This window comes from Rhincodon typus, chromosome 19, assembly GCF_021869965.1.
Source record: "Rhincodon typus isolate 14 chromosome 19, sRhiTyp1.1, whole genome shotgun sequence".
Taxonomy (NCBI): Eukaryota; Metazoa; Chordata; class Chondrichthyes; order Orectolobiformes; family Rhincodontidae; genus Rhincodon; species Rhincodon typus.
This window is the reverse complement of record NC_063350.1, coordinates 56,355,376-56,375,873: the sequence shown is the minus strand read 5'-3', so window position 1 is coordinate 56,375,873 and position 20,498 is coordinate 56,355,376. Positions and strand designations below refer to the sequence as shown.

The window sequence follows — 20,498 nt, the reverse complement described above, 5'->3', positions numbered from 1 at the left end:
GTAGTGACCCTTACCTCCCACATTCTACAGGAGGAGCTTGCAACTGCCCTGACATCAATTCCCACTGTTCTGAATTCTGAAAAAAAAAACTAGTAACCTTACCAAATCGGCACTCAGAACCTTTTGTTTTGGTTAGAGGAGGAGGAGGATGGGTGGGAGACACTACCTAAGTAGTATTTCGGGTAAAACAACTGCCCAAATATATTACCTCACTTACTCAGCCGTCCCGTGTCCGCTCCTGCTCAGCGTGCGCTCCACCTATTCATGAGGTAAGTTTTTAAAGGATTAACTTACCTTCCCGGCAGCCCCCTGGTTCTCGCTCTCACTGCTCCCGCTGCTGCTGCAAAATATGTTGTTGAATGATGCTCCTTTGAAAGTGCCTTGAAACATTTTATTCAGTTAACGTTCTGTTAATATTCTGTAATATGAATAAAGTCTGTTGTTCAATGGGTCTTTGGACAATTATAGCTAAAGATGGCTTATGTGGACCTGTGTGCCAATATTCACCCTATTTTGGCTCCTCTGATTTTACTTGGGGTTACCACATTGCTGGTTGATCTCACACTTCCACGTCATCCAGTTGCTCACCCACTCCAGCAGTGTTTAAGTCTTTTGCCCAACACATCGTTCCACCTATCTGAGGCCTTTATCCTTTTCTCCTTCCTGACAGTACCATCCATCTCTAACATTCACCTCACCATGTTCACTCTCTACAACAGATGACCATACCATACTATACCTCTTCTCAGCTACTTTCTTCCAAAGTCCCACAATCTTCACTGAACTCCCCACAATGTGCTGCTTCGTGATTTTGTCCTTTCTCATCATTTTACATATCTGTCTCCCCATTTGTACTTCATTAGTGTTCCTTTTGTTGCCTATGTTTCTTGAATACGTAACTAGACAAACATTGTAGATTCTTCTTTCGTTTTGGCGATGCGTTTGGGCTTCAGTCCTGCTTCATATTTGCAGCAGATCAAATTTTGCTTCCACTGTTGCTTCTGTCACTCATTACCATTCTTTTCTACAGTCAACCGCTCCTTGTAAACCCTCTCAGATTCAGTATTGCCCTTGAACCTTAGTCTCTTCCATAATACTTTTTGTCCCCACCTCAGGTATGTTTTATTGCTAGAGTTGTAGATGGCTTTAGATAATGCTAACCTACCACCCAGAAACATAAAGAAAAAAAATCAAAGCACAATCTTCTGAAATTTTAAAAAATAGTTGAAGCGTTCAAAAAAGGAGGATTAAAACATTTGAATAAAACTTCACCCAAAGTCTGAAGAGACCGTGAAATAATGGACAAAATTTTCACAATAGAATAAATTTTAATAATATCCTAATTTTATTTCAAAAATGTTTGCGGTGAAGGAAATGACAGGAAGTGCACCAGTTAATACTGAATAATGGTCACTGCATAAGCAATAACAAGGCTTTAATTCGTTTAAGAATGATAGAAATGCAGCAGAGCCTTGATTGCACTCACTTCCCACAATTGCATTGTAACCACATGGTAAGGAGACCACAGATGCAAATTGTACTTGTGAGCATTTTCTGCAGTGATGTTCATCAAAAGACATCTGACTGTCGCATTCAAATAGCAGAATGATGACACACATTTGTCACAAGATTATAATCAGGAGATTTTTCTTGAAGTTTAATTTGGAACATTTGACTGTTTTGTTTACACATCTGAAACCAACTCGGGAGGGCATTCCTGGCTGATGATTCTTTCCTCCTATCTGCTCCACCCTGTGGTATCACGGGTCTAATTTTTCTTCTATTGTTGGCATCACTCGGAGTTATTGCTATGAACAAGAAAGAGATTTTGTTTGCTCGTGGGTAACTTGCTATCATTCATGTCAGCCACAGTCGCAAATTGTTTGTTGTGTGCATGCCTTGATAAGATTGTCACGTTGTGGGGCGTGAGGTAGAATTAACCCAATGATTTCAATGCTTCTTTTTCTCCAACTGGCAGGAATGAGGACCCAGAACAAATTGAGTCATTTGCTGTCTGTGCCAGTCTGCTGTGCACAAATTAATTGCTGTATGTCCCTGCATAATAGCAATGATGACCTTTCAATAGCTGTGAAACATTTTAGGCCTTCTTGTAAATTGGAAAGTCACAAAATAAATGCCATGTTGGCCAGGTTATGCGAGCTGGAATGCTGTAAAAACCATCTGCAGTGCCGGCAGTCTTGGCTACGACATGAACCAAATCTGTAATACACAAGGAGTATGTACTTATGAAGTATTTATGACAGTAGTGAGGAAAACTGCCTCCACCAATCATGACCCAGGTTTAAAATAATTGGTAAAACAACCAGAGAGGGGTGACAGTTATTTTTCACAGCACATTATGGTTGATAGGCACTGCCTGCAAAGATATTAGAAAGAAATTTAGGAAGCTTTAAACATGGAATTGGGTGATAACTTGAAAGAGGATAAATTGCAAGGAAAATTGGAGCCAAAGGACTGATCAGTAGCTTTTCCAAAGAGCCAACATGTGCATGATGAGCCCAATATGATCCTTCTGTACTATGCCATTCTGAAAGTTGTACAGTGTGCACTTTAGGTGGTGAGAATTTATTTCTGGACTGTCAACTCATTTTAGGTGAACATGAATGTTTGTTACGCTCCCAGTTTGGATTTGGATTTCTGCTCTGGTTATGTGGATTAGTGTGTGCCCGATGGCATGAAGAGTGATTTCTGCTCTGCCAGTTTGGAGATTATGAACCAAATAACAGCTCAGTTTTATTTTCAGGAATGTTTTACAACAATTTGCCTTTGCATCACACCTATTGTTTAGTCAAATGTTCCAAGGTGTTTAGATCCCTGGCTGTGAGCATTGCCCAGAATCTGTGACTTGAGGAAATGATAATCGTTGGCGGTCCCTCGCAGACAAGGATGACTCTCTTCCACTCTTGGGGTGAGTCTGTATGTGGCTGTGCAGACTGATGCAATTACTGCAGGCTCTGTTACACTTGGGGCAGAAGGTGATCACAGGAAGGAGCCATTTGTGTGCCAACATGCTCCTTTTGCTGTTTTTGCCTGACTTCTGTTTTTTCCCCAACAGCAACTCTCGAGGTGCTCAACACCTTTCCAGATACTACTCCTCCACTTTGGACGGTCTTGGGCCAGTGATTCCCAAGTGTCTATGGGAATGCCACACTTCGCCAATGAGGCCTTGAGGGTATCACTGAAGCGCTTCCTCCATGCAGCTGGGGCTTGCCTGCCGTTTTGAGGCTGGCAGTAAAGCACCTGCTTGGGGAGTCTCATGTCAGTCATGTGGATGATGACATGCTCACCCAATTAAGGGTGGTCAGTGACTCAATGTGTGAGATGTTGGCCTAGTCAAAGATTCTGGTGTTGGTGCATCTTTCTTTCCAGTGGATTCACAGGATCTTGTGCAGGCAGCATGGGTGGTACTACTCCAGTGGCACTTTGAGGTGTCTGTTGTAGACAGTCCATGTCTCAGAGCCATATAGGAGGGCAGGAACCACTACAGCTCTGTAAACCATGATTGTGGTGTCGGATTTGATGTTGTTGTCCTTGAACCCCTTTTCCTGAGGCAGCCGAAGGCTGTGCTAGCGCATTGGAGGCGATGCTGGATCTTTTCATCAATAGCTGCTTTGGCCAATAGGACACTCCTGAGGTATTGGAAGTGGTCAGTGTTCTGAGGCCTCCTCGTGGACCTTGATGATTACGGCTTCGCTCCACAATACCAGGCCAGGTTGGTGCAGGACCTTCGTCTTGTGGATGTTCAGGGTGAGGCCCATGCTCGCATGGTGCTGATGATGGTCTGGAGTACATCCTCGGAGATTGCATGTACACAAGCATCATCTGCATACTGCAGCTCGATGATGCTGGTTGGGGTGACTTTGGTTTTGGCTTGAACTTGGCAGAGGTTGAATAATTTTTCCCAGAGGTTCTTTAAGTTAAATCCACTCCAGCAGGGAACTTGGTGGTGAGGTGAAGCATTATTACCAAACTCAGTAACCCCCTCCAGCCTCAACATCCCTCTGTATCTTGCAAGCCATTCCAAACCTTCCTTGTCTCTGTAACATCCTCCAGTCTCTACACTCCTCACTATCTTTGTAACCTCCTCCAGCACCTACACTGCTCCCTGTCTCTGTAACCTCCTCAGTCCCTATGCCCCACCTATCTTTATAACTTCCATCAGCTATTACAGCCCTCCCTATTCTCCTCTAGGCCCTGTACCCTTTATTTTGGTTGTAACCTATAGCATGTAGACTGCAGCGGTTCAAGAAGGCAGCTCACCACCACTACCTTCTCAAGGGCAGCTAGGGGCAATGCGGCTCAGCCAGCGACGCCAACATCCCATTATTGAATTTAAAAACTGGATTTCGCACAATATGCAGCTTGTGGAAAATTCACAAATGTGCAGCTACTGTTTGACACCTGGGTGTCAACACTGCTGCATGTGCATTTCTGAAGTTGCCAGTCTGTCAGTGATGCAAACTCACCAGGATTCTGGAGGAGGACTGTATAAGCTGGTGTATACCTCACTGCACCCATTGGTCTCTTGTTTGGGAGATGGTTTAAAAGTGAACCCAGTAACAGTTTATTGCTACCATTCTTGCATATAAGGCAATTGAAACATGCCTGCTGAGAAGAAGATATTCTTTTCTTTCAAGTAAAATTGTTCATTCCACAAGACAATAATCATTGTAGCCATGGTACAACAAATCTAGAATTTATAGCCTTGGGGGATAAGAAAAGTGACTATTTCCGCATTTACCAGTTAATGGAAATGTTCCACCTGGTATCATTAACCAATATGTGTGCAAGCATTTGATTATTGAAGTGATCACACTGTGATTGATGCCTTTATTTCACACTTTCAGAATCATCTTGTTTGTGCTGATACTTGAACCATTTGCAGAATTATGTTAAGTCAAATATGGGGGAGGTTTCCCTTGTGTTATGTCGCATACAGAGGAAATGCTATATTTTACAACATATAGATGTCAGAGGAGGATGTCTTTCCAAATGGTGAAATTAATAATTGCATAGATACAGTCCCTGAAGATAACTTGTCTTGTTTAATTGGCAGTCTGCCTGGATGTAAAATTAACTGAGTGTCTCTGTCATGTTTTCAATAACTTTTAGTGCATTCCACACAAGTGTTTAGAGTTGTTTCTGAAATAAAACTAAGAACAGCGGATGCTTGAAATCTGAAACAAAGACAGAAGTTGTCTGTTCTGAAGAAGGGTCACTGGATCCATAAGGTTAAATGCTTTCTGTCTGCAGATACTGCCAGACCTGCTGAATTTCTTCAGCAAATTCTGTTTTTATAGCAGAGTAAGCTCCATTGGCTGAACATCTGGTTTGCGATGCAGAGTGATGCCAACAGAATGGTTTTAATTCCCACACAGGCTGAGATTACCAAGAAGCACACTTGTTCGCAACCTTTCCCCTCGCCTGAGGTGTGGTGGCCTTTGGATTAAATCGCCACCAGTTTTTTGTCTCTCTAGTGAGAGAGCAGCCCTATGCCCTCTGGGACTATGGCGACTTTATGTTGACGAGTCAGAGATCTTGGATCAGAAACTGAAGCTTCTTTGTTGTGACATCATGTAACATGACCTGCAAAGTTCAGGTTATTTTTTCAGCTCTTGAAGTGTTTAAAGCATGTTGTAAAATTTCACTTATTTATTAAATCTGGGACACTACTTACTGTCTGCTTACAGGTATGTCATAATACGATTCTAACTGTTTTGGGTATAATCTCTGTTCATCATTATATTAACTGATCTGTTCAATTTGATTTACACAGTGTGTCATAGAGAATTGTGAAAGCATGTGAAATATTAATATATTTTTAATACGACTAGTTTTCATACTGTTCTTTCTAAGATTTTACATTCACCCTGGGTTAGGGGAGGCTCCTATTCAAAAACTGACACGCCAACAAGGGCTGTCTTCTATTACTGACAGACTATCGGTTGGCAGATTTCAGGGGGGCCGTACAACTTGTGACATGTTCTAGGGAAGCCTTTTCAAAACAGAATCAGGGCAGTCCCGACCAAAAAGTCAATGTCAGTTATGCGAAGGAAATGCTTATTTTATTTGTGTCCATCAACAAGAACCCTGAATCTGTTGGTTGATGAGTGGAAATGCATGTTTAAAGAGTTGGGACTTCTGTTTCAAGCTCATTGTTGAATTGAATGATAGCATCTTTATTGGATATCTGGGCATCAGACTCAACAGATCGACTTTAAGACTGTTCGTAACATAGTATGCAATAAATACTGAGAACAGTTAGCTGATCCTGAGAACAGAAGTGATAACATCTTAATGTCACAAATCACAATGTGACATGAGTGAGTAGATTTGGCGAATATTTCAAGTCTGTACAAAGTGTAAAGAGCAGGGAATCTAGAGTAACTAATTAATTTACTGCAGCTTTTGGGAGCTGCTGTGTGCAAACATATCTCTAGTAAGTAGTTGCAGCTTGAAAACTTTATTTTCAATTTGAGGAGCTAGAGTCTGAGTGTGCCATATTAGATGGAAAGTTACCTGAGGACATTTTTAAATTAACTTCTTCAGATATATTATGACACACATGGAGCAGATGGGACTTGAATATTGACCTCCTGGTTCAGGGCTAGGGATGCTACAACTGTCACAAGAACTCTTGGAAAATCACTGGACACTTTGCTCCAGGAACTGGTCACACCCCTCACTGAGCAATTCATACTTAGTCTGTGATCAGGGGCGAGTGGGTATGACTGCTGATTATGCTGGTATGGAGACCCCAGGAGATTGGTTTGAAGAGCATTAGACTGCAACTGTGCACCAATTGCGAGGTGCCTAGAAGTTGTATAGATGAGAGTAGGCACTGCAGGGAAGATGAGTGAACTGACGATGGTGCCATGGTGCAGAGAGCCATTTAGCTGGGGAGTGGAATTAGAAACATAGGGGACAGAAAAAGTATTTTTAATCTTTCATGGGATATGGCATCACTGCCTTGGCCAGCATTTATTGCCCATTCAGTTGCCTAAAGGCCAACTCAGTCGACCACGTTGCTGTGAATCTTTCATTAAAATTCATTCATGGGATAAGGGTGTCACTGACTAGGCCAGCTCATCTCTAATTGCCCAGAGGACTGTTAAAAATCAGTTACATTGCTGTGGATCTGGAGGCACATGTAGGCCATACCAGGCAACGATGGCAAATCTCTTTCCTTAAAGGACCTGGAAACCAGGTGGATTTTCCCACAAATGACAGTAGTTGCCACTTGGCTAGCTTTTTTTAAAAAAGACATATTTAACCGTCTGCCATTGTGGTTTTCAAACCCATGGTTCCTATGACATTAAAATAAGAACAGGGATAAGCCATTCAGCCGCTGGAGCCTGTCCCACCATTCAGTGACATTATTCAGTGTGATCTGTGGCCTAACACCTTTAGCCCATATCCCTCAATACTTTTGCTTCACAAAAAAGTATCTATCTCACATTTAAAATTGACAACTGATCCTGCATCCACTGCCATTTGTGGAAGAGAAATCCAAACATCTACCGCCCTTCGTGTGTAGACGTGCTTCCGTGCGTTGCTCCTAAACAGTCTAGCCCTAATTCACAGGTTATGCCCCTATTTAGAATCCCGTAACCAGTTTATCTTTATATACTCTGGCCAAGGCAGTGATGCCATATCCCATGAAAGATTAAAAATACTTTTTCTGTCCCCTATGTTTCTAATTCCACTCCCCAGCTAAATGGCTGTCTGCACCATGGCACCATCGTCAGTTCTTTACGTTAATATCTTGAAAGCTTCAGATCACCCCTTAGCCTTTTAAATTCTCAAAGAACACTGGCCTGATTCATATATTCTCTCCTCATAACTTGAAGTCCAGGTATCATTCTTGCAAACTTAATGTTGTATTCCCTCCAAGTCCAATATCTCCTTCCAGATGTGAGATGCCCACACCTTCTCTCAGTACTGCAAGTGGGGACTAACCAGCATTTTGGTATAACTGTAGCATAACTTCTATATCCTTGTACTCCTGTCCTATAGACATAAAGGTCAGCATTCCAGTAGCTTTCTTGATTATTTTCTGCACCTGTTCGAGACATTGTAAAGATCTCTATACCTGAACCCCCAAGTCTCTTTGGATATCTGCTGTATTTAACCTCATACCGTGTAGAAAGTACCCTGATCTATCCTTTTTTGGCCCAAAATGGATAACCTCACAAACTTGCTTACATTGAATTCCAGCTGCTGCAGTTTTGCTCATTCACTTAGTCTGTCAATGTCCCTTTGTAACTTTATGTTATCAACTACATTGTCAACAGTGCTGTCAAGCTTTGCATCATCATCAAGTTTGGATGTATGACTTGCTATGCCATTATACAAGTTATTAATAAATTCAGTGATGATTGGAGGCCCTAATTCAGATCCTTGTGGGACACCATTGGTCACATTCTGTCAATTTGAGTACCAACCCATTATCCCTACTATGTCGCCTGTCACTTGGGTTTTTGGATTACTAGATTAGTGTCATTACTACTACATCTCTCCACAAAGTAGCTGGATGCTTTTCTTTGGAGCTGTGAGCATAAGTGCCAAAGACTGTGTTGCTTGCTTGTTGCCAGGGTTAAGGACATCTTGGGAACTGGTGTGGGAGTTGGAGGGGTGGAATCCAGTTGTTGTTGTCCATGTTAGTACTAACAATATTGATGGGACTAGAAGGGACGTTCTGCTCGAGCAACCTGCACAGTTAGGAGCTAAATTAGAAAGTAACCGACATTACATGCTTTATACAAGGTTATTTCTGGATTGCTACCTGAACCACAAGCAAACTGGTATAGATTAAGTAAAGTTGAGGAGTTATGTTCATGGCTCAAAGTTTGGTGTGGATGGAATAAGGCATGGACATGTTCTATCTTGCAGAGTCCAAGAGCAAGTTGCCAACATACTGAATCAGAAGGTTCCCCTCCTCACCGATCAGTACTAGGTCCATTATTCTCCTCATTGTCCAGGAAACGTAGCTGGGCTGTTGTGAAACACTTGGGGGCAGGTGGGTCCATGTATATTGATGCTGCATTACTGTAAATGCAAACAGATTCAGGGGCCAAAGGTAAAGCCCGGAATCCATTTTCAGCTTCCGAGACAGTAAGTATGTGTTGTTCGGATTTGGGTTTTTAAGTAACCTGGTGGGATTAGCAACGATAGGATGCTCCAAGGTTTTTCAGAAAATTTCTAGCTTGGGTTTTTTTTTTTTTTGCTTTTGTTGACTTGCTCGTCGAGCTGGTAAGTTTGTTCACAGACATTTCATCACCATACTAGGTAACATCATCAGTGCGCCTCTGGTGAAGCGTTGATGTTCTTTCCCACTTGCTATTTATGTGTCTTGGTTTGTTGGGGTGGGTGGCATCAATTCCAAATTCTTAGTGGTTGGTATATGGGGTCCAGCTCAAAATGGAATTCTGGTTTGAGTGCCAGGCCTCCAGGAATTCTTGTACGTGTCTTTGCCTGGCTTGTCCTAGGAAGACTATGTTGCGTAGTTCACCAATACCTTCACAACAGGAAGGCACAACATGTCCAAAGACACTAGTCACCCTACCATACATTAAGGACATATCTGAAATGGTCACCAGATTACTCCAATCCCTAAGGATCATGGTAGCCCACAAACAGAAAGCTACGCTATGGCAGCTACTGACAAGAATAAAGGATCTGACAACCACAACTAACAGAACCAACGTTATTTACAAGATACCATGCAAAGACTGCCAACAACATTACATAGGGCAAATCAGAAGGAAACTAACCATCAGGATTCATGAACACCAGCTAGCTACCAAGAGACATGACCAGCTATCACTCATTTCAATACACATGGACAAAGAGGGACACCAATTCGACTGGGACATTGTAGCCATCCTAGGACAAGACAAGCAAAGACGTGCACAAGGATTCCTGGAGGCCTGGCCATCAACCTGGAACTCCATTAACAAACATGTAGAGCTGGACCCCATATACCAACCATTTAGAAACAAACCCGGAAGTGATGCCACCCACCCCAGCAAACCGAGATACACAGACAGCACGTGGGACAGAACACCAATGCTTTGCACTGATGATGTTATCTAGTATGGTGAATAAACTTAGCAGCTCGGCAAGCAAGTCAGCAACTGCATAGGATGCTCCTTTGAGGTCACTTGATTCAAGACTGTATAATCTATAGTAAATCAATAGGGCTTATCCAGCTTCTGGACTTGCCAAAAGAGCATTAGTCAATGATCTGGCTTCTTGGATTACTCCTAAGCCAGTATTTCCTGCACTGTTTCCCCTACTGACTCTAATGTCTCTTAATGTGCCAGGTAGAGTGGATCCTGCATTTCCACAGGGCCATATTAATTTTCACACATTCCATTCTTTAGAACGCCCATGCCTTGTGGTACTGTTCTCCTTACCATTCTCCATATTCCGTGTACATTCAAATCCTCCTGTGATATCTTTTGCTGCGCTGAGCCTGTTCTGACCTTGACTTGACCTTCGCTGTCTTTCCTAAGTCCATCTTCCTTTCCCTTGGGCTTATTACCACCTCTGTCAGGAGACCTGTCCCTCACATGGTGTCTTCTGCTTTCCTCTTGACCCATACTCGGGAAAGGGAATATTCTACAACCTATTTCTAATTTGAAAACTTTGCTGAACCATGCAGGCATCTCTCTTCTCCGTCTCTGCCCCAAGCCAAACGGCCATTCCTACTATCTGTATTCTTTGTTATTATACTTGGCAATTACAGCATGTCCCTGGCCTGGGTTTCAGTCGTCCTCTTAGTGCCTTTCAGTCTTTTGGCATATGTCCTTGCCACAAAAGTACCAGAGCAGATCTAATGCTGCCACAGCACCACTGCCTTAGTCTGTGTCGGATCCTTCACCTTGGTAACCCATTCGGTAATACTGTCGCAATTCTTGTCCAGTTTCAAAACCTTTTGGTAGACAGGCTTCATATCTTTCTTTAACATTTTTAAGAACACCAGATCATCCCTGTCCACATAGTGGTTCTCCAAGAATTGGACACATGCAGTCCATTTCCTTCCATAGTCCATGTTTCCCTTTCATTTGTATAGTTGCGGTAATAGCTCCCCACTTACTCTCCCCTGGTTCTAAGTTGACTTCAGTGATGTGATTACATGCTTTATACAAGTCCCCCTCAACAGATGTGTCTTTCTTTTGGGTCAATTTTCATGGCTTATGTGCCATTTTATCCCAAACATTTCTTTGGACACTTGGTCTGGGTCAACAGGAAGCATTATGTGGAAATCCTGCATTTTTGCCAACTTCTACCAGAATTCCACCGTACAATTTCTCCACAATTTTCTTACTTTAATAAGACAACTCTTGCAATAACATCTGCTTTTCTCTGGGAGTGAAGGAATGATATAGGGTATGAGTTGGGTTCCTTTGACATTGCACTGGACTGAGATACCATGGGTGCCGCTGGGCACTGCTAGAGTTCTGATTACTTAAGTGCTGGTGCCAGTGAGGGGGTCATTCACAACTGTCATCATGATGTCCATACTCTCAGACTCCCCTAGATATTTTCTCATCAACCTGTTCAGAGATGTTATGACACACTTCCGAAACAGTTGTGACTTCTGGTTCAGAGGTAGGGACAATATCACTGCATCACAAGAGTCCCTTCAGCCTAGGTGTCTTTTTTAAAAATTTAACCTATTTTACTAATCAACCTGTTTCAAAAATAAAAGTTGTGACATGCCTCTGAACCAGTTAGGGCTACTGGTTCAGAGATGGGGACATTGCCACTGCATCACAAGAGCCCCTTCAGCCCAAGCTTCCTTATCTAAATCTCCAAATCATAGAATCCCTACAGTGTGGAAACAGGCCATTCGGCTATTTGAATCCTCACTGACCCTCCGAAGAGCATCCCACTGAGACCCACCCTCTTACCCTATCCCTGTAACCCTGCATTTCCCATGTCTAATCCACCTAGCCTGTACATTCGTGGACGCTATGGGCAATTTAGCATGGCCAATCCACCTAATTTGCACATCTTTGCACTGTGGGAGGAAACGGAGCTCCCGGAGGAAACTCACGCACTTACAGGTACAATGTGCAAACTCCACACAGCCACCTGAGGGTGGAATCAAACCCAGGCCTCTGGTATTGTGATATCTCCTAGCTGTGTAACCACTACCATTACCCCATTCTTGCAAGCTTTTTGTAGTCATTCCTAGCTTTCTATTTGCTGCTTGCAGAAAACAAAATATCCCTTGTTGTATTGTGCTTTTTTTTGCCTCGTCTACCAAACCTGCTGAGCTTCCATATCCCAGCTGTCTTTCCTTATCTGTTTTACCAACTTAGGTTTCACATGTACATCCTGCAAATGGACCCCTTCAAGCACCTCCTGCCCTTGATTGTGGTACCAGGATAAGATGTTATTGTGCACTATCTTTCCTCTGCCTGCAAATCATCTAGCCTCCCCAGTGCTTTATCCACTTAGTGTCCCCTGCATGCCGAAATCTTCCGACAACACCAAGCTGTTGTGCCATTGGTAGGAATAACCCATCTGATGTTTAAGGTGTCCTTTACTGGTCTCCTTTAATCATGCAAGTACAGGAGAGCTAAAGGACAGAGCAGCATCACTCCTCTGACTCCCACAACAATAGTTACAGCAAAATTTTTCATATCAAGGTACAGTAAATTACGTATTCTCATGATGCATCCAGATTTGTATAACACGATTGATACCACATCCGTTTTTGGTCACAGTCCACCCACTCCTTGTTCTTGGCTGTTCTTGGTTGGGGTTTGCCAACTTCTTGCGTGCCCAGATGCAGTTGTGCTATGCTAATACTTGTTGGTCACAGTTTGCCTAATCCTGTGCCTGCCCAGACATGGTTGCGCTCTATTAATTCATCATATTCATCAATATGAATTTGCGAGAAAAATCAGTGGAAAGGGAAAGCAACTTTGTCATACTGTATGAGAAAAGAGTGCTGATTGATTGACAAATAGTATCTGATAGAGGTCTTACAATGGATGATGACTGACAAGTTTTGTTTAAATTCTAAACCAAGCAAGTTGACTATGACTGGTCAAGGTATTGCCCTGAGGAATGAGCCAGAGAATGTCAGTCACCTACTAAAGTTAAAATGGGCACAATACGTGTATATGCTCTTTTCTGTCTATAAAGAGCAAAGACCTGTGTGTTAATATCTGTAGCCTTCAATAACAGAAGTACATGCGTGTCCTGACTATCATCCACATAACTCTTAGTGACCTCAGGATTATTTAGCAAATGTTGTCCAATTGTAAAATGTCATCTAATGTTGGACACCGTTTTAAGTTTAACGAGCACAGGTTGAATGGATATAGTCAGTATCTTGTTGCGAACAGCCGAAGGGATATGCTTAGCATCACACTGGCACTGAAATTCACACATCATAATTATTTGTGACATGAAATAGGCAAAACATCTTTGCATTGCCTGTAGTGACTTGTTATTAGCTGACACCACTCACGTTGCTACTAACAGTGGGAGAGAGCTAGCTTTGCCTGTTGCCCCTACATTTTGAGATACCTTACTGTTCCAGGATAATCTGAGGAGATTGACCAATTTTCGGGACTAAAAAGTGACCACCTTGGGTCCGTTGATGAGTTTTCACAAGATACAATTTGATCAGAGCAACTATTAATCCACTGGGTGGCTTTTGCCGGTCCTATTTCAGCATCAAACCTGCACTTCAAATTAATATGTAAGATGCCCTCTTTGAGTGGAGGCCACTATGTGAAACTATAGGAATCTCAATATGTACATTGAACAGTAAAAGTATTGTGCTGAAAATAATAGTGTGGAACCCATGGGCTGATTCCTCATCTGGGTCATTGAGGAAGGGGGTGCTTCATTTTCAATGGTGAATTTGAACATAGGATGAAACCCATTAAGATACGCAATGAAGTTCATCCCCGTAGCTGCAGATTCAAACATAGCAATGTTTCATCTATATATCGGAAACGTGAAAGGGGTAGGAAGTTGAGTGTCATTCCATCAATGATGCTTTTCTGAAGGAACCTAACAAAGATGTTTGAGAGCTGGTAATCCCACTGATGAATTAAACAGCATGTCCTTTCAGCTATAAACTCCTTATCCAAACAGCCTGCACGTGAAAATCTCAAAAGAGGTTTTTTTTACTATTCATTTAGAGGTTGTGTGTATTGTTGTCCAAGCCAACATTTACTGCCCATCTTTAATTGCCCAGTGAGCAGTTAGAAATCACAGCATTGCTGTGATTTAGAGTCACATATAGGCAAGACCAGGTAAGGGAGGCAGTTTCCTTCAGTAACCAAGTTGGTTTTTCTGAAACAGTGGTTTCATGGCCAGCATTAGATTCTTAGTTCTAGATTTTTATTTAATTCAAATGCTGTCATCTGCCATGGTGGGATTTGAACCCAGGTCCCTATAACGTTACCTGGGTCTTAAGACTTGCCTCCCCTAAACAATATCCAACATTAGATATGATTCAATATTGGACAACTATTGCCAAATAATATTGTGCTAAGAATTAGGCTGACAACCAATTTGATTGTCAGTCCGGCCCATAGCACTTGCACCTTTTGGAAGCTATACATATTAATTCACAGGGTCCTGTCCTTTTGCAGGCAGAAAGAACATGTATACATGTTACACCTATGCACATATTTCAACTCTGCAAAATCTCTGGTCAAGGTTTTATCGTATCAAAATCAGTTAGCCTGGACTAAATTTAAGTAAAGCTTGGGCTGTTTGTGTCAGTCATCATTCGCTGGTCATTCTCCATGGCAATCAGAGTTCGGTTGTGAACTAGTCAATACCCTCTTCTCACACAGTGTAAACAAGTTCTATTCCCTTTACATTAGTATATTTTGTGAATTAACCTGATGAGCATAAGATGAAAAGCTTTGACAAAATCAATATTCCAGTTCTAAGTTGCTACACAATCTTCATTTCTGTTCATTTTTGCAGAAGTAATTTCTTCTGTTCAACAATTTAGCCAACATAAAGCTACATTTTGTAAAGGAAAATTGATGTAATCAATACTGCCACTAAAATTTCTTATGTATAAGTCTTGCTTCGCTTCAACCCCCACCCCACCCCCAACTTAATTCTTGCATAATAATACCGTTCCTTTGAACATTTTTTTTTAAGTATTGCTGGGTCAGAATCCTGGAACTCTGCTCCTAATGGCATTGTGGGGTAATGTACTGCAGCAGTTCAAGAAGGCAGCTCACCACAACCTTCTTGAGGACAATTAGCGATGGGTAATAAATGCTGGCCCATGAGTTAAGAAAATAGTCAGCAACTGACTTTGTAACTGGACGTAATAAAATTCTGTGGCACTATGAACAAAAATGAAGCTGTTATTTCCAATGATATGACCAATATTTATCCCTCATTTGCATCATCAGATTGATTGTAATTTACTGCACTGTTTTGTGGAAACTTGCTAAAGTTGATTGCAACACTGATTACATTTCAGTGGCACATAATTGACTAAGAAATACTGGGACATCACAGCAGGTGCTACATAACGCGTGTTTATAGAGTTATTTCCTTATAATTTTGATCAACCTGCTCGGACACGTTAAGACACCTCTCTGGGGCATGTGGTACTTAAACCCAGACTTTCTCGCCCACAGGTAAGGACACTACTGCTGCCCCACAAGAGCCCTTTGTAATGATCCAGTCCAGTATGTTGACCTTCCTTAATGTTCCTTTTTGGGTTATAATGCAGTACAGGAAGTGCCGTGTCAAGAGGATAGAAAGGATGAATTAAAAATGAATTGAAGAAAATCAAGCAGGCAGGGAAAGACACAAAATTTGAAAGGTCTGTACCACCTCCCAGTTTTAATTGTTTCTTGTCTGTGCTGGCAAGACGCAATGAGATTGCAGCAGCATAATTCTCATCAATAAAGAGGTCCTTAAGTCAAAAAGCGCCAACACTTTGTGGTGCTTTTAATTGGCAATTCATCTACAAATGCAGCAACCATCTGAAACGTGCAGTGGTTTATGTTCCACTGTTAGCCTCAAAGAAACCAATGCAAATTGCTCAGGAACTCGTAGGGTTTCTCTCCCTGGCTATTAAACTCGGTTATTTTCTCAGTAAATTTGGGGCCATCATTTCCTGTTACTCTTTTTACCAGTTTCCAGGTCTCTTCAGACCCCATATGTTATCTTCAGTATTAGCTGCAGTTCTTTTTCTTGTAACTGTATTTATGAAATTCAGCTTCACAAATGACTGATCTCTGAAATATTGGAATTATCTTTGAGGCCTCTGTTTGTGTCTCTTTCCTGTGTCATTGGTTACAATCTGAACCATAAGCTGTTGGTTGTTCTGCTTCTGCATCTGGGCCCTGTTGTTCCATACCTCGACACCTTCACACCTGAGAAGCAGCGCACCATAAGGAATGTTGTCTGTTGAACTGAATGTTCTTTAGCAGTCCCCAATTTCGAACCCCCTATCACACATCAACACTGAGGTTTCCAGTGGCTTCTGCAAGGTGATTGCCACACATCTTTGACAACGTGTTGAAGCATTTGCAATATTGAAACATTGTTTTCTCTTTGCACTTCTTACTTATCTAGTGTCAATTAGCTCAGGTGGCTTGACAGCTGATTTGTGCTGCTGAGAGATACCAGCCAGTGCAGGTTCACTTCCCACACTGGCTAAGGTCGCCATAAATTCCCTGTCTTCTCAACCATACCTGTTACCTGAGGTGTTGTGACCTTCAGGTTAAACCACCACCAGTCTCTGTCTCAAGAGTGCAGTCCTCTGGGACTGTGATGATTTTATCTTCCCGTTCTCCTTTTCCTCATTAACTCGCTTTGCTAATCCTGGCAAGTGTCTCCAAAAGCACCCTCGAACACTGAACTCTGTCGCTGAAGAGGAAGCTTCCTGAACACGTGGACATCGGAGACATTTGAAGCCTTGGAGATATCCTGTGTCACCAGGTACCACATCTGTAGGCTTCAGTTATCCCTCCCAACATTAAACAAAACTTGTTTCAGTTAAATCTCTAAGCAGAGAGCAAGTAATTTTAATTCTAATTCTAAAGTAGGTAACCTGGTGAGTATAATTTTACATCACCTCCATTGAGTTGACACTGCACATTGTTCCAATGTTCCACCTTTCACTGGTGCCTCTCAATTTTAATGGGATTGATGGAGAACATTATTTATGTCACAATGCAAACTTCAATCTGTGGTTCCGAGTTCCTTGCCCTGAGCAGACATTAGAATGTTCTTGTTGAAAGCACATGGTCACATCTCTGTCATTCCTGTCCTATAATGAATGACCTGCTGTGATTGCACAGTGTGCTTCCCTCCACTTGTGAGTAGTTGTCCCTGAAAAATCAAGAAGCTAATTGGAAGTAAATCATTCCCAATCAGTCAGATGTTATACTATCAGGAAAAATACTTGGGCTAATAATTGATCGATTAATTGGTGGCATAATGTTTATCTGTGATAGGGATTTATCTTGCGTGAACCATCAATCACTGTCCTGGATGCTGCATTTCATGCTGAGAAGGGATTTGGATGTAAGTTTTAACATATATTGTCACTTAGACTGTTAGGTAACTTCTAGGTGTCTCGGCTTATTGATGTGAGGATATACTGTCGGGAGGCTGCAATGAACCTGGGTGAGATTTTGTGTTTAACTGCAACAGTCAAGTTACCAACTAGATGCTGACATGTTTTGGTTTATTGTCTTTCCCTAGTCCTTTTTTTAAAAAAAAAATGTTTATTTGTACAGAATGTCTGGGAATGCATATTGTTGTTTTTACTACTGCCATGTTTAATAAACTTGTGTTTTTCACAGATGTTTAGCTAGTCAAAGTATTGCAGTTTACGGTTGGGTTTACTTTTGAGGGTGGTCTAACATTATCCCCAATTGCAAATCTCACCCCACAACACACAAAAACAGAAAGTGGCCAGAATATATGTATGTCTCATATTTATATACAGTGTCAACTTGCTGCTAACTGGGTAGATATTGTGAAGTAGCTAGTACCCAGTAGAGAGAGGAAGCTAGTAATTGAACAGTGCAAATCTTTCTTCTAATCAATGGTGTTCTTTTTCTTTTCACAGTGATGCTACAACCATTTGACTATGACCCCAATGAGAAAAGTAAGCACAAATTTATGGTTCAGTCCATGGTTGCTCCAGCAGATTGCCAGGATATGGAAGCAGTCGTATGTACCAGCTTTTATTACTACACTATATACTTAGATTTCATTTCATGCGTTATTTGGGTATTTCTGTCTTGTAAACATCAATTGACCCAACACCTGGAAACTTTAGGGGAGAGAATTTTGCATTTGCACTATCCTTTGAGAGAAATTATTTCATCTCCAAATGTCCTTGCTCACATGTTTACACCATATTTATTTATTCTAGATTGTGTATCTTTCCTGATGGTACTTAGAGTATTTTGAACATTTCGGGTAGTTGACCATTTGATCTCCTAAACTCCAAAGAATGTATGCTGATTTTATGCAACCTGTCTGCATGTTTTAGCACTTCAGCCCTGGTAAAGTAAGCAAAGTCATTTCTGTCCCAGAAGACACACTCATTAGAGGGAGATGTTTAGCCTAAGGGTCATCAAATGTCAGGTAGGGTTGAGAATGTGGCTCTTTTACAGTAACCTAAGCCTTGGTATGGAAATTTAACCCCCACTGCTGGCATCACAATGCATTGCCAAGCAGCCATCCAGTCAACTGAGTTAATTGACCCCCATTAGTCCTGGTATTGTTTGGATGATTCTGGGCTTCATGCCCGCCAAAGTTAGTTTATCTTACTCTAATATAAACTGCCAAAACTGAACACAGTGTTTCAGTTGGAACTAAACAATGTTCTTTTCAGCTTATTCCTGTTCCCTTGAGATGAGGGCCAACAGCATCAACTATTTAGGTTAGATTTTGTTGTACCTGCACCAGGCTTCAATTATTGTATGGATATGCACGAACGCATAAATTTCTTCCTCAACAGGTTTTAAGGCTCTTGACATTCTGATTTGTCTTTTGGATTCAAAGTGGATGAGTTCGTACGTTCCAACATTAAACTTAAGCTTCCACAATTTTGTCCATTTGTTTATGTTCCATTATAACTTTCCATTTCCATTTGCAGAATACTTTGTTCTAATCTTGCAGTTGACATGACCAACCTGTATTTTCTCAAGTTTAGAATAATGAGAACTGTTTCTTAAAGTGGGTATATAGGCTGGTTGCAGAAAGGCTATTTCTGACTGGATCTGTACAAACCCTAATCCTCTAATTCACAGTTTTATGATGTAAATAGGAGTTAATTATTTTTGATTCTCTCAGTACTGGGGCAGATATTGCTACAAACCCAGTGCATGGGAAGGGAAACAGATGTGCCAAATTTTATATATGCATTTAAGACTCCGTTTTTCCCCAAAGTTACAAATACTGTTGACTAGGTGCTATTTTACATATACTGACGAAGATTTACTGAAGATATACTATGTTGCTTAAGAGCAGCGCGAGAGGCCAGGTATTCCTAATGCTTTGTTGTTACTAAGCTGGAGGAACTATGCCCCTTTAAGATCACAATGAAGAGGGAATTGTGCAGAATGGAAAATTGTTAATGTCAGGAACGAGGTCAGAAGCCTAGCATTAAATAACTGCATTTCTTTGCTGCCTTTTAAAACTGCTTTCTATCTGTAATGAAGAATGACAGATCAGCACTAACTGCAAGGCCACGTTTAGATATCCAGTAACAGTGGGAAAGTGCTCATTCAAGGCAGCCACTAACGTCCAGGGGATGATTTGGTGAATGACCATGAAGCGTGTTGCACAGGCAAATCCTGTTTAATTTAACCTTTCTGCTCCTGATGATCAGTAGAAGCAAATGACAACAGCATGCTGCAAAGTCATTCTACTGAGAATGGACATGTAAACACAGCCATGCTCACAACACTCATAGCACACATTCCTCAAGTGCAGAGTTAAAATGGGTAACCTCTAAAGTCATCTCTTACTACACCCTCCACTTTCCTGTCTCAATCTTAGTCCCTCTGCAACCACCTCTCTATCTCTCACACGTGCGCGTGCACGTGAACCACGTACATGTGCGTGCATACTGCGCACACTCTCACTCGCTCTCTCTTTAACACCTTGGCCTGTTCATCTCGCTGTTGCTCCCAAATCCATTATTCTTTCTGTCTTTCTTCACTGATTCACCTACCTACCTGTATACTCAGTTGTTGCCCCCAGTCACCTATGCCACTTTCACATCACACCCAGTGCTTGTACATACAGTTTAAGACTGGCTATCAATGCCACTAAAAATTAGTAGCTTTCTGCTGTGTTTGAGTTTGATGTATTGCAATTTGTGTGAATTTCGACCTCTTTGGTATAGTTTGTGTAAAATTCAATCTATTCAATGTGCTACTATTGTTTGAGCTTGCGAGCTGATTCCTGAATAGCTGCATACAGATGAAAGTGGA

General features: G+C 41.7%; 1 protein-coding gene across 1 annotated transcript in view; it reads left to right on the top strand.

The window, feature by feature from the left end:
• The window catches only part of vapb (VAMP (vesicle-associated membrane protein)-associated protein B and C), a 124,632-nt gene that overhangs the window by 92,173 nt on the left and 11,961 nt on the right, over positions 1 to 20,498 (top strand). Inside the window, exon 3 of the mRNA XM_048608216.1 lies at positions 18,119 to 18,222. Coding sequence (XP_048464173.1) covers positions 18,119 to 18,222 — 104 coding nt within the window. The remainder of the gene's footprint in view (positions 1 to 18,118; positions 18,223 to 20,498) is intronic.